The 21,618-nt window shown below is 42.9% G+C and overlaps 1 protein-coding gene across 6 annotated transcripts in view; it reads left to right on the forward strand.

Annotated features, from left to right (window-relative positions):
* The first annotated feature begins 2,109 nt into the window (after nt 1-2,109).
* SLC25A13 (solute carrier family 25 member 13) overlaps nt 2,110-21,618 on the forward strand; it is a 296,284-nt gene continuing 276,775 nt past the window's right edge. For 5 of the 6 annotated variants that reach the window (XR_010945512.1, XR_010945511.1, XR_010945513.1 and 2 more), the window contains exon 1: nt 2,110-2,291. Coding sequence is in view for 2 of the 6 variants with exons in the window: in XM_067746352.1 (XP_067602453.1) it covers nt 2,277-2,291 (15 nt within the window). In the remaining 4 variants the exon portion in view is untranslated. The remainder of the gene's footprint in view (nt 2,292-21,618) is intronic. The other variant, XM_067746353.1, reaches the window with a different exon arrangement.

The following is a 21,618-nucleotide window of genomic DNA, read 5'->3' on the forward strand; positions in this document are numbered from 1 at the left end:
GGGGGAGGGAGGAATGACAGTGGTTGTTTAATAGGCTTAAAGTGTTAGTTTTGCAAGATGAAAAGCGTTTTCGAGATTGGCTGTACTACCATGTGCATGTGCTTAACACTACTGAACTGTACACTTAAAACTGGTTAAGAGAGTAGATTTTATGTCATATATGTTTATCAACATTGAAAGTTTTTTTAAAGTTCATTTATATTATAAAAGGAGAGCTTCAGTGATACCCTTAAAAATAGATATGCAGTATACGATGTGATCTTGGTTACATGAGGTGGTATTTTCTCTGCACCTTTTAAAATCCTTTATAGCAGCCAGGGCTACCCTGTAAGTGAGCTTTAGACTTGTCCCGCACTATCCTTTTCTTTATCAATTCTCCTGTTTTTGCTTTTGTCTTTATTCTTTCACTCCTTTCATGGTCTTTCTCTGCTGCCTATGAACACATTTGAGGCTTTTGGGTCTTTGTTAGACTTCTTGAGAGTATGTTAACAAATCACTCCTTTTTGAAATGCTTCTTTCTTTGGCTTTTACAACGTCATTTGTATATTTCACATACACTCTCCTTACAGAGAAGAGGCACACACTTCAAAACACTCCTCCTGTATTACTGATGGCTGGAGTCTTTCTAACATCTACACCAGAGGCCACTGTGCAAGACTGGGTGAGTTCCTTTCTCTCTCCCACCCCCACATATAATCAGGCACCACGCTGACTAATTTTATGTCCTATATGTTCCTCTAGCCCTATCCCATCTCTGGTTTCAGGCCTTCAGCCTGTCTTATCTGAATATTCCAATAGTTTGGTCTTACCCCATTCTCTACACTGTAAGCAGAGGGATCCATCTATACTGTAACCCTGGCCACGCCACCTCCCTTAAAGCCCTTCAGTTAAGGTGCACACCCTTCACATGGCACCCAACATCCTCCAAGACATGGTCCCAACCTGCCTGCTCAGACTCTACTTCCACCAGTTCCACAGCCTGTTACCTTTCATGACCAATCACTTTCATAACTTGCTGTGTTTCCTCAGCAATTTCTGGACCTCCTGCTTCCCCTCCTTATTTTCTCTGGCTGGAAAACCGTTCCCCTCCACTTCACTGGACTGATGCACATCCACAGCTTAGGCATCCTGTACTCTAAGAGGCTTCCCCAGTCCTCAGCATTCCCATAGTGCCCTGGGAAAAGGTTGTTGCCTTAACAGTTTATATGGACATTAACTGTGTGCCCGCTTTCCCACTAGCTCTTTAAGGGCTGGGACCATCTCTCAAGTCATTCTGGGGTTCCAACTCCTAACACAGTGCCTGGCATATAGTAGGCACTCAGTCAGTGTTAATTAATTAAAATGATTAGTAATAAACACTTTTGTTGATAGGTTATATCCATAATCCACAAAACATTTAAAGCCCTTTTCACTGACCACCATTGCCTTAATTATAAATTTTGGTAGCAGGGACAAATGAATGAAATTCTTATAAAGAGGAAGAAGACCTCTGGGGATTGATTATACATTCGATTTTTCGATTAAAATTTTGACCTGTTTATTTTAGTAGGGCCTATTTTGGGGCGTGTGTCTTTGACTTCTACAGCCCTACTATGCAGGGCTGAAATGAAGGAGCTCCATGTTCTGCACTACATACAGTCGAGTTTGCCAGATCTGACCTAAAAGTAGACTTGCCAGAGACATTATTTTGCTATTTCCGATAGACCAGTCAATGCTTCGGGATTCCTTATAGCAGACAGGAGCCCCTTTGAAAGGGAACACCTGGCTACACATGGCACCAAGTGTAGTTCTCAACTTCCCCAGGCTGTGTGCCCCGCCTGTGGGTCTCGAGGGCCCTGGAGCAGCCCCTAGAAGCAGCCGAAGCCAACAGCTTCCCTCGTGAGGCCACCTGATCCCAAGAGACAGTCTTGCACCCCGCCACCCGCCCTCGGCCCCACCACAGAAGTCGCGGCTGCTGGACAGCGGAGCCGGGGTCACGTGCGCGGGTCCAGTCTACCGCCCCCAGACCCGGGCCCGCCCCGGCAAAAGGGCAGAGGCCATCGGGATCACGCGCGCCCCGGCGGCCCTGGCCGGGCCCAGCCAATGGGCTGGCGGCGCCCGCATGACCCGCGCCGGCGGGAGGGCGTGGGGAGGCAGGCCGGGCGCGCACGCTGCCAGGCTGTATCGCCGCTCCCGCCGCCGTCGGGACTGGAAGTGAGCGGCCCGGGCCCGCAGCGCCAGCGAGCCAGTGAGAGCGTCCCGCAGCCTCCCGCAGCCCCCCGCACCCGGTGCAAAGCATGGCGGCCTCCAAGGTAAGCGTCGGCCCCTTGGCCGGTTGCCCCGGGGGGCGCGAGGGGCCCGGGCGTTCACGTGCCGGGCTGGTGCAACCGGGAAAGCAGAAAGAAAGGGGCGCGGGGCAGCTGTTCCACCTTGCATCAGAGGGAGGAGGGAGGTGCCCGCCTCTCCCGGGCAGCCCAGACAGCCGGTGCGGAGAACGGGGACCGGGGCCCGACCTTGCAGCAGGAACTTTGCTGGCTGGACCCTCCCACTTGGCCCGGGCGGGGAGTCAGTGCCGAGCCAAAGCCGGTGAGCAGGAGCGGACACGAGCGCGTCCCGGGGCGTGGGAGTGCTCGGGGTCTGCAGGTCCGTACTGCTACCCCAGCGCACTCGCGCTCCTGACCCTGGTAGTTGTTGACCCGAGCTGCTTCCCGGGGGTCACAGCCCGCGCAGAAGCCTAATCCCATTCGGTTTCAGAGGCTCCGCCCTCTCACGGGTGGGGAAGTCACCTTAACTTCCGTTTTGGAGACTGCTTGAGAGAGTTGGCCTGGGCGTGTGTGCGTAAAAACTCCAAAGCACCCGCATCCCCCCAGGCCCCCCGCTTCTCGTCCTTCTCTCCGCATCTGACAACACTTACATACCGGCCTCTAAGCGTTTGAGAGGCTTCTTTTTAGAAATGACAAAACAGATTGTCTTGGGAGCCTGTAACTCCTGTGAAGTTCTACTTAAAAGGAATTCTGCGTAAGGTGACTCATTAACTAACCCAGAGGAAAGGGAACTCCGACAGCTTGACCTTTCCTCTTTTACCATTTCTTGAAACCTGGACACCATTTCAGCTTCTTTGGACTCCATTTCAACTTTTCTGGCAGAATACCATATTTAGTCCCAATCACTTGAATCATTGGAATTTATTGCTTTTAATTTTAAGTTCATGAAGGCAGCCCTTTAATCAAGCCTATACAACTTCTTAGCTCATTTTAAGTGCAGTGAACTTAAATATACCCAACATTTCAAACATTTGTCCTTAATCAAAACTCTGTGATAACCCTCAAGAGGAAAACGTGGCCAACACATCATATTCCTATTTATTTGAGCAAACTAATCACATTTGCAATGGAAATTGTAAGCAGACAGATACATTTAAATGCCGTTCTATGACTTAAGTTTCTCCGAGCGTCCCGAAATCTGCAGGCTTTTCGGTGTTCCTAGATTATGTGGCCTAAGTGGCCTTTCTCTTTTCCTTAATGACTCTGAGTTCCATCCTAAGGAGTGTGCTCTGGGTATGCATGTGCAGACACATGGGTATGTATATAACTGTTCTAGTTAGATTCCCTGAGGATCACTGGGATTCATTTTTGGAACCTACATTAGCCCTTTCAAACCCAATAGCCCTTGACCTTTTCTTTGCATTAAATTTGCATGCAATGAGTACAAGTCACCCTCAAGGTGACTTCTTCCAGGAGAGTAGGTGGGAGTAGATACCCATACTTTACTGTCATTTTTATGTCTATAGATGAGTTAAATAATTTTACTTAATTTGGAGATAAAGTGAGGAACTTAAATTGAGGAGTATGCATGTAAATGGAGTATAAGACTGATTAACTAGTTTGAAATAAAATAAATGACATGAAGGAGGTTTAACTTTTTGGTTGTATTTTTATTAAACTGTCACTTCATATCAATAAGTGCAGTTGAATTTTAGCCAAGTAGTGAGAGTCAGGGAAAATGAAACATTTCATTTTTATTCTTTGGGAACTTGTGTTTTTGTTTATTTATTCATTTAAACTTGCCTCTTTTCAGGATTTCTGATGGCTCATGTCATATATACATATATTTATAAACCAACAAGACATATCAAAATCAAGTCAAAGTAGGTGAGAAAAACAGGATAAAGGGAAAATAAGATGAAGCCAGGACTAAGGTTAGTGGAAAATAAGGATGTATGTACTTGCTAGAGGTGACTGAATTTTCTAGCAGCCAAAGCAAAGAGGAAGTGATCAGTGAGGTCAGTTACTTGGGAGAGAGGTCTCCTTTTTCTGCTATCTGAGGGCAGCTTCTCCCCATCTTTTTTTTTTTTTTTTTTTTTTTTTTTTGCGGTACGCGGGCCTCTCACTGTTGTGGCCTCTCCCATTGTGGAGCGCAGGCTCCGGACGCGCAGGCTCAGTGGCCATGGCTCACGGACCAGCCGCTCCGCGGCATGTGGGATCTTCCAGGACCAGGGCACGAACCCGTGTCCCCTGCATCGGCAGGCGGACTCTCAACCACTGCGCCACCAGGGAAGTCCCCCATCTCTTTTTATATGCAGTGAGCAAACTGCATTCAAAACTACCTCATGACCACAAATGTATGTTTGTGGATTCCATTAGGCCATTTCTTATAGTGTTTCTCATTTTAGCTCAAGGGCGGTAAATGTAGGTCCCCAAATGAGCTGTGCTGGTCCACCTTAGTCCAAGAATACCCCTTATTTAGTTGCCTTTGGACTCTTATTAGGGTGAGGTGATTCTGTCCTCTATTAGGCAGTGCTGGGCAGCCCCAATTCAAGGCCATGCTCTTTGCTTTTTCCTGGAGCACAGATATTCCATATTGAACACAGAGCCATAGGCTTAGCAATCTTAATCTGGGGGTAGGATTGACATCCCCTCTTAAAACTTGAGGAACCTGACTAGAAGAGAATCCCATCTCAGTGGAGTGTCTAAGATCCTGGAGTGCCCAGAATCAGAAACTGGTCTTTTATTTATTCTTTTTTTTTGGCCACACTGTGTGGCTTGCGAAATCTTAGTTCCCTGAGCAGGGATTGAACCCAGGCCCTCGGCAATGAAAGCGCAGAGTCCTAACCGCTGGACCTCCAGGGAATTCCCTTTTATTTATTCAAACGTAACTAATTTTTCATGTCCCTCTTCCTTTAAATAGTATAAATAGGAAGGCTGAGAATCTGTTCTTTGGTCTGCTTTTATTTTGATTTCTGCTTGATGGTTACTACTTAATGCAAAAGGTATTTGTTTTTTCATGAAGTAACATTGATCTGAAACGGTGTTTTGAGATGAACTTAGAAAACTTCAATTCTCTTGCTGCCGCCTTTTGTAGGAATAATCCTTATGGGTTCCCTTGGTAGATCGTAGATGATAAGTGGTCTGCCTGTACTACTAGTGTTATTTTGAGTATTTCTTTAAAAAACTTCCAAGCACTGCCCTACATGTATTGAAATGAAAATGAGTTTTTTAAATTCTATTTTATATATTTCCATAAAAAATTCATTTTTAAAAAGTAGTGTTAGAGAGGCTATCCTTTTCTTGTAGTTGTAGTCAACGTTCCCTTTTCGTCACAGGTTGAGTTTATTATCCATTAAGAATGACAAAATTAAACTAGGCGAAACTGTTAAAAGAGATTGCTCACTGGGGTTCAGGTGTGAGAGATGTTCAGGTATAAAACTGGACTCCAATAATTTGGGTGAAATTAACCTAGAACTAAAAGAAGAACATTTGGAGACAAGCTAAAGCATTCATAATCATGAAAATTTGGTCTGTAGTGCTAATATACTTAGTATTGCTATTCCATTGTTGACTGAGTTGTTGCCGTGATCGTTTAGAATTGTGTGTATTGTGTTCTTTCTAATGTTGCAAACGGGAATAAACTAAGGATATGAAAATGAACTGGACTCCGTTTGGACCTTCAGGAAAACCACAACCATACCACAGGCTAAATCCTCTCATGGAAGTGCCCCAGGTAGGGTTAGTGCCATAACAAGGGCTTATGGGAGCATCAGGGAAGGAGCCCGTTTCTGTCAGGGGAGGGGAGGGAGCATCTGAAAGGTAGTGGTATTTCAAAAGGAATAGTCAGAGGAAGAGGGAAGACCATTCCAGTGACAGGAAACAGCAAGTGAAAGAAAGAGAGGTGAGAGCACCTGCTGCGTTTAGGGGATAGCAGGTAATAAAATCAACTGGAGAGTAGCTAACACTTACTATTTACTAGATGTGAGATTCAGTTCTAAATGCTTTTCATTATTAACTCGCCTAATGCCCCTAACAGTCCTATGAGTTACATACTATAATTTCTGGTTTATAGATGAAGACTCAGACACCAAGGGGTGATGTAAGTGGCCTAAGATCTGATAATTAAAAAGTGAAGAAGCTGGGTTTCAAATCAGCCAGTCTGGCTCCAGGGTCTGTGCTCTTACCCTGTCCACCATATTGTCTGCCTGGTAGTTTAGCATAATGGAGAGTAGAGTTTATGGGAGAAGGGGGAGATGGCTTGGGAGGGGAAATTAGATGCCTCTTATTTAAGACATTTATTTAGGTCTTGTAACTGTAAACCAGACTTTTATTTTTGAGAACCACTTACACAGTGCTTACTGTGTGTGAGGCACTTTCCCAAGTGCTTTACAAATAATAACTCCTTTATTTTTCATAATACCAAAAGTAGGTGTGGTCTATTTTTGTCCTCATTTTACAGGTGAGAAAACTGAGGTCTGGAGAGGTTAAGTAATTTCCTCGCGGTTATACGGAGAATAAGCAATACAGCTTGGATTTGAACCCGGCCAGTCTGTGCTCAGAGTCTCTGCCTCACCTGCCCAGGCCTTAAAAAGAAGTTCCATTTGCAGAGGTGCATGTGAGAATTCACATGTTATCAGTTATGGGCATGTATATTTCCTGGTCATTCCAGTCCAGTAGTTTGTAGAATGCTTTGGCACTCAGTATATGCTTCATTGTTAAGTGGTTTTTGAACCAGATTGCACAGGCCAGAAATTGTCATATACTTTTTTTTAAAACAACTTTATTGAGATATAGGTCATATGCCATAAAAGTCACCCATTTAAAGTGTACACGTCAGTGGTTTTTTGTATATTCACAGAGTTGTACAACTATCATCACTGTCATTTACCTTTGTAAAAATTTTAACCCAGTGTTCACTAATTAGGACTTGGGCTATATATTTAACCTCCATGTTTTTCATGCTTCTCATCAATAATAATACCCTCTTCAGAGGTTTGTTACTGAGCATAAAATGTGATTGAGTTTATTAAGGATATTCTTCAGGTTGAAGTTGTTCTCTCCCATATGGTAAAAACGGCTAGGTATTTGATGGTATAATAATAGTATAATAAAACAGATTAGTTTTTTGTACTGGACAGGAAGGGAAGAATGTTTGAGTTGTTTTTATGCAGCCATGATGCTGGTAAGTTTCTGTGCTTCCACTGATGTTTGGATTTAGGGTTTCCTAAATTGATGGTGCTGGATGGGCCTTGGGGTTTACATAACACAATGTTCCTCACTCCTCCCTTCATTAATCTTGTTCCCTTTTACCAGGTGAAGAAATGGAGTCCTAGAAAAGTTTGTAGTTGGTCCAAGTTCCCTTGAAACCCGTTTGCTTTTTGCACTATTGTAGTCCAGGGGTTCTCAGCACATTATAGTCCTCTGGACTGGTATAAAAGTGCTGATGCCTGGGTCTCACCCAGAGGTTCTGATTTAGTTGGACTTAGGTGTGGCCTGAGCCTCAAGGTTTTTGAAAGCTCCCCAAGTGAATCAAATCTGCTTCTGAGGTTGCCAGCCACTGCTCTAGGCGGTTTTCCTGCTCTTTGCTTCAGCTGATCCTCTGATGGTTCCTTCTTGGAATAAGGAAGGAATGCAGTGAGATCAATGCAAGTCTCTGGTGTGTCAATTCAAAGGAAGGATACATAGGGGTCCCTACAAGTTCTCTTCTTTCTTGACAATTTCTTTTCAGTCCTTCTGCCTCGTTTCACCTTCGTGCTTAGGCATCAAGTTTATATAGTTTTGTAGTTATCCTAGAATATGGGTTTTATCACCAAATTGATTGAAAGCTCCTTTTGTCTTCTGTCTCAGTGGTTTTCTGTATCAGTGTAGGTGCTTGAGGGGGGAAGTGTTGCAAAGAGCAAGGTAACCCTGGTCTTGCAGCCTTTTCCCTGGCTAACCTAGTTGGGTGCCCATGTGTTGTCAATGTTCCCCAGTTGGGTCACAGGGCTTTACAAGTGTTGTTTATCAAATAGAGAACTGGGGGTGGGGAGAGGGATGGGAAGGGTTGAAAGCCCTGTAGGGTAAGAAAATCAGGGAGCAGGTCTTCCTGGATATCAAGTTCTTCTGTAATTGCTGGAGTTGCTCTGACTCCTTCGGCCTCTTTGACCTTTTGTCCTACGACTGGCCTCTGCTTTTTTTTTTTTTTTTTTGCGGTACGCGGGACTCTCACTGTCGTGGCCTCTCCCGTTGCGGACGGAGCACAGGCTCCGGACGCGCAGGCTCAGCGGCCATGGCTCACGGGCCCAGCCGCTCTGCGGCATGTGGGATCTTCCCGGACCGGGGCACGATCCCGTGTCCGCTGCATCCGCAGGCGGACTCTCAACCTCTGCGCCACCAGGGAAGCCCTGCTTTTTTTTTTAATGGAAACACATTTTAAAAAAAATTTATTTATTTTTGGCTGCGTTTGGGTCTTCGTCGCTGCATGCAGGCTTTCTCTAGTTGCGGCGAGCAGGGGCTATTCTTCTTTGCACTGCGCGGGCTTCTCATTGCAGTGGCTTCTCTTTTTGCGGAGCATGGGCTTTAGGCACGTGGGCTTCAGTAGTTGTGGCTTGCAGGCTCTAGAGCGCAGGCTCAGTAGTTGTGGTGCATGGGCTTAGTTGCTCTGCAGCATGTGGGATCTTCCCGGACCAGGGCTCGAACCCGTGTCTCCTGCATTGGCAGGTGGATTCTTAACCACTGCGCCACCAGGGAAGCCCCAGCCTCTGCTTTTGTTGAGTTCTTAGATGGAGGCATTCCTTCCTGTGTTCTCCACTACCTGTGAGGATTAGCTCTGCTGAGCGTGGTCCATTCCTACTCACCCTGCCCATCATTGGCTGCTTCATAGCACTTATCCTTCCCACCATGTTTTCTTGGATCCCTTTGTGTGAATCTGCTGGTGTGGTTGCTTCTGCTTGGGATGTGCCCTTGTCACAGTGATGTAATTCCCTTGGCAAAGTACTTAATAGCAACTGAGCAAACCCTGTTTTTCATGGCCTGTTTAACCAGACCCTCTTGTTAGGTCAAGTCAACCCCATCAATGGTGGCTCTGGTCTCTTAGCTCAGAATTATTCCCAGTGGCTGATTTGTAGAGTGGTGGTCTGGTTTGTTGGTTGGAAACGTTTAAAAGATAGTGTACTCGAACTCACCATTTCCTTTGGAAATTTGCTTTGTAGTTGCATGAGTGAATATAGGCCTGGTGATTTCTTTTGACTTTAGGTGCTGACAACATAGCAAAATTACCAGTGTTGAAATTCTTAGCAATTCAATGTAAATAAACCACTCTATTTAATGGCTGTTATTAGGCTGGTAGCTTTGTCTTGATTTCCACATGTAGTCACAGTCTCCACATGTTTTCCATGAAAACTGTTGACTTGATATGAAAGTCAGATATTTCAATATACAATTACTGTTTTATGGTAAAATGTCTTTTGCATAAGACATAAGACAGTAAAATTTGTAAGAAAATTGTCTAAGTAAGTGTAGGGGAGGAAAAAGTTTCCCTCAACTCTCTTAGGGTCCCTGGCTGGGTCTGAAAATTAAAACGACAAAGGCAGATTAACAAAAGAAAAGTATACAAATTTTGCTGAATTTTTATGTGTACATGAGAACCTTCACATGAGAATGAAAGTGACCAGAGCAGAAAGCTTTAAAACCTTTTGGACAATGAAAAATAAATTTGTAAAGAATTGACAAGACAAAAGGGAAGTAAATGGTGAAGAAGTAACTAGGAAGATAAGGGTGGGTTTAACAAGGTTTGTGTGTGCAGGGTTTTTGGCCCCAACTTCCCCATCTTTGGTGATGATTGTCTCCTCTCCTCCTGGAACAGGGACGGTACCTTTTGTAGGGGAGTTTATGACCTGTTTCAGGAAAGAAGGTTGGGGCTGTGTGTGGGGATGGTCAGAGTGACCTTCCTGTTTCTGCTGTTTTCTTAAACTCCTTCAGCTTAAGATACTGAATATGCCAAGGTGCCGCATTTTGGGGTAGCATGTCCTGAACCTCGTCGTAAGCCTGATTTGAACAGGTTTTTAGACCTGGGCTCATATTCAGTAGTTTTTCTGAGTTAGACATGATTTGTATCTGTCTGATCCCAGCCACAGCTGTAGTCTGAGATGTAGAGGACACCCAACTGCTCAGTCAGCACCCCTTTCTCATGTGGGAAAACGCTTCAAGAACTTTTTTTTTTTTTAATTTTAAATTAGTAGCTCTGGTTTAGTGAAAGAGCTCTGGACTAGAAGGCAGGAGAACCTGGATTACAGGTCCAGTGCTTCCACTGATGGTGAGAACGTGGACAAGTCTGACTTCTCTGGGCGCTCAGAATCCCCGTGAAGCAAACAGGGCCTATCTGTGACATCTGTGATGAGCAAATGAAGTATAACATGGGAAAGCACTTTGGGGATTATGAAGTGCTATAGGGACTGTCAAGTGATGTCTGTTGGAGACTGTGGGACGTTTCTACCTAACTGAAAACGAGGGACATAGGTATTATTTGACCTACCTGAACAAAAGATGGTGTGCTTTTCTTAAGCTCATGATCTACTAAATAGTCACCATAATGGCTAGACAGTCTGGCTGCTTCAGTAATCAGATTCTCTGAGTGGTGTGGTCCCTTCCTGGAGCCTTGCTATTAGAAGCTTATGGTCCAAGGACCAGGAACATTGGTTTTACTCGGGAGCTTGTTAGAATTGCAGCATCTGTAGACTCATCCCAAATATTCTGTTGTATCAGAATCTGCATTTTACATAGATCCCCAGGGGATTGTATACACATTAAAGTTTAAAGAATATTGGTCTGGAACTCTCATTACTGGGTAATTAAATGTAGCTGCCTTTCTAAACTGAGGGTACAGTACTTTTTGATTTGGTTGTAAGTCAGTCCAACTTTTTGCAGAATTAAATACATAGTGATAAAACCCAGTATAAATTTTAGGATTCTTCGGGTTAATTTTGATTCCATTGGGGCCAGGGTATTATTTTGCATGGCGTCTCTGAATTATTATTTAAGGGTTGTACTCATCTCCATTTCTTTACTACCCACCTGTACTTAAAATTCCTGAAAATGAACCTATGCCTATTCTAGTTTTTGACATTCTCTCCTTTGGGTCACCAGTAACCTCTGTTCTGAAACTGTTGGCCTGTCCTCCTTATCTCTGGCCTCACAGGACCCCGTGTCCCACTCCTTCCTTCCTGGAGCACCTTCTGTCAGCTTTCATGATGTGCCCTCTCCTGCTTGGTCCCTTAACTCATACTTATTCTCCTTGGCCGGCTTCTTTTTGTCCTTCTGCTCTCCCCTGAAATGTTGGTGTTCCCCAGGCCTCTGCCTCAGATCCTTTTCCTTCTGACAGGTGATACTTCATGGTACTCCCCGTGGGGCAGCTCTCTTAAGCACTGGCCTTGCGTTTTTGACTTTTTGTTGGAAATCTCAACTGGCTTGTCTCAAAGATATTCCAAACTCTGTTTACTAGAATTGAATTCATCTTCTTGGTCATTCCTTACTTTTAGCTGCAGTTTAACTTTCCTACCAGTTAAAGTTTCTGGTTAGTTCGCTAAGTACTTGGGTGGGCAACCAGGAGAGACACCATTGGCAGGAACTTGGATATGGGCAAAGAGATGGGTCAGTCAAACCCTTCTCATTCCCTGGAGCAGGTGTGTCCCATCTCCTCCATTTATGTTCAGGTCCTCATTCCATTTTAGGTCCAGCATTGCCATAGCTCCAAGCTGGTTTTGCCTTTGGTCTCTTCTCTGCACTTTCCTCTCCATTCTGCCCAGAACTGTCAAAGGAAGCCTGTAAGATTGGCCCTTGTGTCCCTGTTCAGAGCAGTCCTTTGTTCATGAGCACAGCACTTAACAGTTTTTAAAAAGTGCATTCAAGTGTGTTATTGATTCCAACTGCATGCCAGCTCCTATACTGAGTGCTGGGCTTTCTCAAACGAGTAAGCTATTGGATTTGTTTTCAGGAACTCACAGTCTACAGAGATTAAAATGACCAGATAATGTGAAGACCCAAGCTTCATTATCTGATCTTTATAATCATCTACAAGACAGCAGGGAAGGTGTCATAACCTCATTTGACAGAGAAACTTAAGGTTCAGAAAGGTTACGCAAATAACAGTGACAACAGCAGCTGACACAAGCCAGATACTGTTCTAGGCACTCTGTATGTGAAGTAATTTAATCTTCACAACAATCCCACGGCATGTAAGTGCTATTATTGTCTCCATTATACAGATGGGGAAACTCATCTGTACAGAGTGGTTAAGTCTCTTGAGGCACAGAGAGGTTACATGACTTGCCCAAGGTCACACACCTTTCAAGTGGCAGAGCTATGACTGGAACACACGCAGCCTGGCTGCAGAGTCCATGAACATAACCACTGTACTACATTGCCCTCTTTAATCTACCTTGCTGCACAGTGTGGCTTCATTATGCCTAAAGAATAATATTTAAGCTCATTAGTCAGTTTATGCCTCCTTGGTCTTGACTGTTGTCTAACTTTTCCAGTATTACCTCATGCCCATTCCCTTCTCATATCCTTCACAGCGGTTTGTAAATGTGACATGTCCAACCCCTGTTCAGATTCTGTGCCATAAAGCTATGGCAACAGTGTAGCAGGAAAAAAGGGAGCCTGTTTGTTTGTTTAACTTAGAGCTCAGTCAGAGACAAGAATGTTTCTTGTCATTCCTCTATATTGGTGGGCAGATTTTGTTTGTTTTTTTAGTTCTTTCCTTCAGTTTTAGGGAAAGCGGTCTTAGTTTTATTCCCTCATTCCTTGAAGTATCTGTAAGGATGTTAAATCCCATGTCCTAGTTTTTATAGTTGGTTTGTTCTAATCAAGATTCAGACACAGTCTGCACATGGCATTTGGTCGATATTGTCTTTTAACTCTTGTTAATCTATAGGTTTGACTACCCATCTTTTTTTGTGTTTCCTTGCAGTTTATTTGATGAGTGAATTGGGTCATCTTTCCTGTAGTTTCCCACAATTTGGAATTTGCTGATTGCACCCCCCTGATGTCCGTCTGTCCCTAGTGTTTCTTGACAATTGATAGTTAGGTCTGGATGCTTGATCAAGTTTAAGATTTTATTTTTTTTTATTTTTTGTTTTTGGCTAGAATACTTCCTAGGTGGTTGCTGGCTGCCTCTCTCAGGTTACTGGATCCTTGGTACTGGATATGCCCATCAGGAGGCACGTAATTCCTGGTTGTTTCCTACGTTGTTATGTTTGGTGAGTGGGTTTGGATGTTGCCCTCCTGCTGCACCAGCATTTTGCGTAATGGTTTCTTTTAGTTGGCTAAGTTTCCACATTCACAATTGTTCTTTGTGGTGCATTGTGATGTTCATCCTTTAAAAACACACGTGTGCCTGTGTGTATACACGTATGTATGTATATATACATATATATTACAATGAGTGTGTATCACAGTTACAACAGATAGTGGCTATTAAAATCAATTGGATATTCATTAGTGGGCACAGAGTTTGTGTTTGGGATGATGAAATGGATAGTTCTCATGGTTGTACAACATTGTGAATGTCCTCAGTGCCGTTGAATTGTACACTTAAAAATGGTTAAAATGGTAAATTTTATGTGTTTTATCACAATAAAAACAGATCAGTTGAAACTGGATTGTAACATACTGAATTTTTTAAAAAAATTAATCATTCCATGACTATTATTCTTTCCCAAAAAGAGTCAAAGTGAGATGGAGGTGGGGAAGTAAAATTCTTACTTACTGAAGAATCAACTAATCAAGTAGAAGGTATGATAGAATTAGAAAAAGAAGACAAATTATTTGGCAACCTGCAGGTAATTGATTCAGGCACGTGTCCTCAGTGGATGCTAAAACCTTCAGTAAAAGATTGTTGGAATTCTCCCTGTCTCAAAGTATCTCCCTATAAATTACTAACTACAAAGGGGAAAAAGTACCGTCATAAGGGAGGGCTCGGCCTCAATCTGTGATCCAATTTAACATCATCAGAAGGAGGGAAAAGCTAGCATGGCACACCCACAGGTGTGATGCCATGAGAAGTATACAACGTGACCTTTAGAGATTTCTTGCCAAAAATGTTGAATCTGAATCCAATCATGAGGAAACAATTAGACAAATCCAGAAAATAGGACGTTCCGTAAGACCTCTGGCTTTAAAAATGCGAATGTTATGAATGAAAAGGCTAGATTAAAGGAGGCTCCCGAAGAAACATGACAACCAAATGCAGTGCTTGAACGTGGATCCAAAATAAATAAAACAGTGGCCCTGTTGGAGCAACCTGAATAAGGCGTTTATATTGAATTATACAGTAATAGTTGGCTAGGGCTGCCATAACAAAGTACCACAGAATGAGTGGCCTAAACAACAGAAATTTATTTTCACGCAAATCTAGAGGCTAAAAGTCCAAGATCAAGGTGTTGAGAAGGTTGGTTTCTTCTGAGGCTTCTCTCTTCGGCTCATAGATGGCCTTTGTCTCTGTGTGTCTTTACATGGTCTTCCCTCTGTGTCTGTGTCCTAATTTCCTCCTCTTATAAGGACACCAGTCTTAAGGGATGCAGGCCCACCTTAATGACCTCATTTTACCTTAATTACTACTTTCAATATCCTATCTCCAAATACAGATTCATTCTGAGGTACTGGGGGTTTAGGGCTTTAACATATGAATTTTGTGGGGACACAGTTCAGCCCATAACAGATATTAAATCATTTTTAAATTGTCTTGGGTGAGATAGTGATATTGATGTTCTGAAGGAAAATGGTCCTTGCTGTTTCTTATATTTTGTTTTCCACTAGATTTTAAACTGATGACAGAGACCTCAAAGTACCTGTTACATAACATTCAGACACCATTTGTTGAATTGTTCGTTTACTTGGGGGTGCCACCCATGGCAACGTGAAAGCGAGCAGATTTCTGCTGCATGCGTGTGGTTTGTTGGAAACTTCTCTTTTTCTAATAACCATTTTCTCAAGCCCCTCCATCCCTCACTAAACTAAAAAAACTAATAATTTGGAATACTTGAGGAGTTGTGCATGGGTAGCCCCCAGGAGAGCGCATGGTGGAGAATCATAGCTGCGGAGTAAACCTCAGCAGGGATTGGGCTGTTCAAGGTAGATGAATCTCCATGACTAGAGAGAAGCTGCTTCAGAAGGACGCTCCTGGAGAAACGTGCTTCCTTTTGACTAAGAAGGTCCAGCTGCATTATAGCGAGACATTCCCAGCAGGTGCAAACAGTATGTCTGCTGATTCAGACCAGCTGGTCCCAGTAGCATACTGCACCCTCCAGGTGGCTTGACAGGAAAGGCTGGTGATATATCCGGTCTCTTATCTGACTCTGCCAGGCCCACTGGCAAGGACTTTCATCCTTGTGTGTCTTCACGAACGTATTTTATTGCAGGTTGATGTTGACTCTGCGTTTCAAGATTCCACTTTCTTTCCATTGTGAACTGAGACGGGCATCTCAGTTCCAGAGTAAAAGCCCAGCTCCTGGTTTCCTTATGGTGCTTCTTGGAGGTTTTTGTTAGCCCATTTTGGTGTCCACCAGCAGTTTAAGAAGAGCCTGGTCTTGACCTTTGCCCAGCTTTCCATTGGGTTATTTGCCTTCTCATATTGACTTGTTCTAAGAGCGCTTTTAAATTAAGAACCTTGGCCTTTTGTCCTGTTACACATTATTTATATGTTTATTTTTTGCAGTTGTTTGGTGTTTAATGGGTTCATACGCACTTTTGATTTTTAGAACTTTTTATGTTACACATTAATTAATCTTTTCCTGTATGGTTTCTGCATTCTGGTTTGTCTATCATGTTTAAACACAGCTTTCCCTCTTAGTATTACATAAGAAACCACTCATGTTTGATGTCAGATGAAAGGTAGGAAACCAGTTTAATTTTTGTTGTTGTTGTTCAATCCCAGGAGGTCATGAACCTTCACTAGTGCCACTTCATCAGCCAGCATGACCTACTGCCAGCTCAGCCCAGACCCTCTGCTGGCTCAGATTCTTAAGAGGAGCTCTGATTAGTTCAGAAAGCCAAGAGAGCCTTCCCTTAGGGCTCAGCTGTCCACTGATGACTCAGTCAGCTGGGCCGCTATGAATATGGAAAGGATACAACGAACTGGCAAGCAAGGCACTGCTAGATTCTGTCCCAGAGTATGCTACTTTCATTCAATCCTGATTCTCACTCACTCTCTCTCTGTAACAGGTGAGAAAATAGGAAGTCATATTGCTGGTTAGCAGTAGAGTCAGAATTCAGACGTCCATTTGCAAAGTCCATAAAAGTAGGTGTAAATAGCATTCTATGAGGGAAACCTGGTTAGAGAATCTGGAAAATCTTCCAGGAGGAATTGGCATTTGACTTAAGCCTTAAAAAAATAGTAGCATTTTTTAAACTTCTCATTATGGAAATTTTCCATAAAAAATTAGAACAGTGTAACAAACTCCCACGTCCCTTTCTTTTTTTTCTTTTCTTTTTTTTTTTTATTTGAAGTGGGCCTCTCACTGTTGTGGCCTCTCCCATTGTGGAGCACAGGCTCTGGATGCGCAGGCTCAGCGGCCATGGCTCATGGGCCCAGCCACTCCGCGGCATGTCGGATCTTCCCGGACCGGGGCACGAACCCGTGTCCGCTGCATCGGCAGGCAGACTCTCAACCACTGCGCCACCAGGGAAGCCCCCATGTCCCTCTCTAACCAGTTTCAGTAATTATCAGTTTATGGCAGATGTCGTTTAATTTATACTACACCCTCTCTTGTCCTCTCATCGCTCTGAGTTTTTCAAAGCAGATCCCCAACATCATATCTGTAAATATCACTATGTATCTCTAAAAAAGATTTTTTAAATGCACAACCAAAATATCATTGTCACATCTAAAAAAAATTTAGTGCTTCCTCAATATGATCAAATATCTATTCTGTACACATTTTACATATTTCCCCTATTGTCTTACAATTTTTTTAAATTGTTTTCTGAATTGTCATCTAAATAAGGCCCAGGCAATGCAATTGGTTGATATGACCTAATTTTCTTTAATCTCTAGGTTCCCTGCTTTCTTAATCTCCTGTTCTTTCTTTTTTCCTTCTGAAAGTCATGATCCCATATGATTAAAATCATGGACTCTGTTCAAATTATGGCTCTGGGCAAGTTACTCTACCTCTGTCTACCTCAGTTTCCTCGTCTGTAAACAGGGCATGGTTGTTTTTACTTCCTGGGTTATTGGGAGGGTCAATATGCTCATGTTTCTAAAGCTCAGAGCCAGGCCTGGACATAGTAAGCTTTACAGAAGTGTGGGCTTCCAGAGTGGTTTGGAACCAGAGCACTTGCTCAGAGTCATGTTGAAAATCGTGGGAGAGGAAAGAGGAGGGGTTGCTCCAGTGAAATTGTGCCCAGTCTTTGGGACGAGGATCCCAGCTGTGCAGAGGGCTCCTGTGCATTTTCTTTTAACTTCCTCCTGGGTTCTTGACTATTCTTCAGTTATATGATGTTGATGCATAGCAGAATTTTGAACAGGTGAGGTATTATTTAGTGAAAGCAACTTTCTGTTGTCCTTTGATTTGCTGCTCTCTCTTCTCTGCGTCTAATAAGTTAACTATTCTCTCAGCCATTTTACCTTTCTGTGGCATTATCTGGGCTCCAGCAACTTGTGATCTCCTAAGTAGAACCTTTCAGCCCTTTATAAATATGTCATATACTTTTTATATTCCTTTGTTCCCCATCAGGAACATACACCCCAGTCTTCAGAACAGCACAATCAGTTTTTATTCATTTAAGGAGCAGTAGTAATTTGACACTTGCTAATATGTAACAAATTATATTGGGAGTGGTAATTACAATTGCAGCTCGTTGCTAATTACACTGTAACCTTGATGCTTTAAAAAAACTGAGACTGAGTTCAGCGTATAATACCGAGAATAATATTCTCTCCATTAGGTAAATCTGGCTTCCACTGAACCACGGGTATTTATGTATGATAATACCAAATCAGAAAAACTTTATTTTAAGTGGCTTTCACCTGTAATGTTGTCCAGTAGCACCATTCATAAGGATAGCTTAAAGTCCCCATCTTTGATTGCCAAATTCCTGGCACATCCTCCAGGTAGTATAATTAGTATGAAGATGACCTGGGCTCTAGGGTTATTTTTGGCTCCGTGATTTACTACTACTTATTTAAGACTAAGTGTCTTACATGCCACAACTTCCTCATCTGGAGACTGGGATGTTAATGACTTTTCACCTTGAATAGTTTTAGTAATGTTTAAGTGAGATCAGGCATAAAGCCTTTAGCACATGCCTAGCATAGAGTTAAGGGCCCAGTAAAAGTTAACTGGTCAGTGTGAACCGCTGTAATCAGTAATAAATAACCCAGCTCCAAGACCTTACCTCTGCCACCCCTGACTCCAAGAGCTAAGCAGAGTTAGCACTCTGATTTGTGATAGCATATAGCATCACACACTTTGTACCAACCACTCGTTGATAAGTCTGTCGTTCCCCCTCAGGGGGCAGGGTCTCTGGTTATTTGGCGTTGTCCCCTCAGTGCCTGGTACATCGGAAGCTTCCCATAGGCGATCGTGTTGCATGAACGAGCAAGTGGAGTGGCGCTGTCTCAGGCAGTGGTTCTCCCTGGGGGCAGGGTAGTTTTGCCCCCAGGGGAGATTTGGTAATGTCTGGAGACACTGTTGGTTGTCACATCTGGGAGAAGGGGTTGCTACCGGCATCTAGTGATTACAGACCAGGGATGTTGCTAAACATCCTACGATGTGCCCGACAGCCCTCTATAACAAAGAATGATCTGACCCAAAACAGTACGGCCAAGGTTGAGAAGCCCTGGTCTAACGCAACTTGACTGTATTAGGTTGTGGCCCTGGGGGAAAGACATGGGGCCTGGGGCCCATCAGCTCTTTGACCTGCAGTTTTCTCAACTACAAAGGAAAAGAATCCAACCTACTTCAAGGATTCAAAGAAAGGGAGATTATACAGATGTGTGCCTAGTGACTCTGCCTGCTTAGTTTCATCTTGATGGTCCTGGCTACCCATGATCTTTTTTAAAAATAGACTTTATTATTATTATTATTGTTTTGGAGTGGTTTTAGGTTCATAGCAAAATGTAAAGAGAGGTTCAGAGATTTCCTGTACTCCTCCTGGCTGCCCCCCGCACATGCATAACCTCTCCCGCATTATCATCATCCCCCCATCAGAATGGTACATTTGTTACAATTGATGAACCTACAGTGACATATCATTATCACTCAAAGTCCGTGGTTTACATTAAAGTTGACTCTTGATGTTGAACAGTCTGTGAACACATTTTATAATGATATGTATCCATCATTATAGTTTCATACAGAGTCTTATCACTGCTCCAAAAGTCTGTGCTCTGCCTGTTTTCCTTCCCTATTTGCCAAACCCTGGCAACTACTGATCTTTTTACTGTCTCCATAGTTTTTCCTGTTCCAGAATGTCATATAGTTGGAATCATACAGTATGTAGGCTTTTCCGATTGGCTTCTTTCATTTAGTAATATGCATTGAAGTTTCCTTCGTGTCTTGTCATGGGTTGATAGCTCATTTTTTAGTGCTTAATGATATTCCATTGTCTGGGTAAACCACAGTTCATCTGTTCACTGACTGAAAGACATCTTGGTTGCTTCCAGCTTTTGACAGTTAGGAATAGAGCTGCTGTAAACATCCATCCATCCAGGGTTTCGTGTGGATGTAGTTTTCAACACCTTTGGCTGAATACTTAGCAGCATGAATGCTAGATCGTATGGTAAGAGTGTGTCTAGTTTTGTAAGAAACCTCCAATTTGTCTTCCAAAGTGGCTGTGCCATTTTGCATTCTCATCAGCAAACAGTGCAAGTTCCTTTTGCTGCACATCTTCACCAGCATTTGATATTGTCAGTGTTCTGGGTTTTGGCCATTCTAGTGAGTATGTAGTGGTATTTCATTGTTGTTTTAATTTGTATTTTCCTGATGACTGAGGATGTGGAGCACCTTTTCATATGCTTATTTGGTATCTGTATAACTTCTTTGGTGAGGTGTCTGTTAAGGTCTTTGGCACATATTTTAATCTTAATTGAGTTGTTTGTTTTCTTATTGTTGAGTTTTAACAGTTCTTTGTATATCTTGGGTAACAGTCATTTATTGGCTATTCTTTCTTTGTTTTTGTTTTTGTTTTTGTTTTTGCGGTACGCGGGCCTCTCACTGTTGTGGCCTCTCCCGTTGCGGAGAACAGGCTCCAGACGCGCAGGCTCAGCGGCCATGGCTCACGGGCCCAGCCGCTCCGCGGCATGTGGGATCTTCCCGAACCGGGACACGACCCCGTGTTCCCTGCATCGGCAGGAGGACTCTCAACCACTGAGCCACCAGGGAAGCCCCATTTATTGGCTATTCTTGTGCAAATACTTTATCTAAGTGTTGGCTTATCTTTACTATCTCTTGACAGTGTCTTTCACAGAGTGGAAATGTCCATTTTATTGAAGTCCAGCCTATCATGGATCATGCCTTTGGTGTTATATCCAAAAAATCATCATCAAGCCCCAAGGCCATCTAAGTTTTCTCCTTTGTTGTCTTCTAAGAGTTTTACATTTAGGTCTGTGATCCATTTTGAGTTAATTTTTGTTAACGGTGTAAGGTCTGTGTCTAGAATCATTTCTTGCATATCAATGTACAATACCATTTGTTGAAGAGACTATCTTTGATCCTTTGTCAAAGATCAGTTAACTGTATTTATGAAGGTCTATTTCTAGGCTTTCTATTCTGTTAGATTGAGGATTATTATGTCTTTTTGGAGAATTGACCCCTTTATCATTATATAATGCCCCTGTTTATCCCTGTTAACTTTCCTTGCTTTAAAATGGGCTCTGTCTGAAAGTAATATAACTGCTCTGCTCTCCTTTAATTAGTATGTGCATGGTGTTATCTTTCTCTGTTCATTTATTTTGATCTCTATGTGTCTTTATATTTAAAATGGGTTTTTTGTAGATGGCATATAGTTGGGTCTTATTTTTTTGATGCATTCTAACAATCTGTCTTTTAATTAATTGGGACATTGATGTTTAAAGTGATTTTGATTATCTTCATTGGTGTATCTGATCTTTGTGTATCTGTGGTTTGGTATCTGACATTGATTGGGTGGAAATTCTGAATCATTATTATTTCAGATATTCCTTCTGGTTCTTTCTTCTCCTTCTGGTATTCCCATTACACGTATATTACACTTTTTGTAGTTGTCCCATGGTCTTGGATATTGTGGGGTATTTTTGTTGTTGTTGTTTTGTTTATTTGTTTGCTTTCAGTTTTTTTTCTCTTTGCTTTTCAGTTTTGGAGATTTCTATTGAAATATCATCAGACTCAGAGATTTTCTCCTCAGTTGTATCCAGTCT

Source organism: Pseudorca crassidens, chromosome 8 (genome assembly GCF_039906515.1).
Source record: "Pseudorca crassidens isolate mPseCra1 chromosome 8, mPseCra1.hap1, whole genome shotgun sequence".
Taxonomy (NCBI): Eukaryota; Metazoa; Chordata; class Mammalia; order Artiodactyla; family Delphinidae; genus Pseudorca; species Pseudorca crassidens.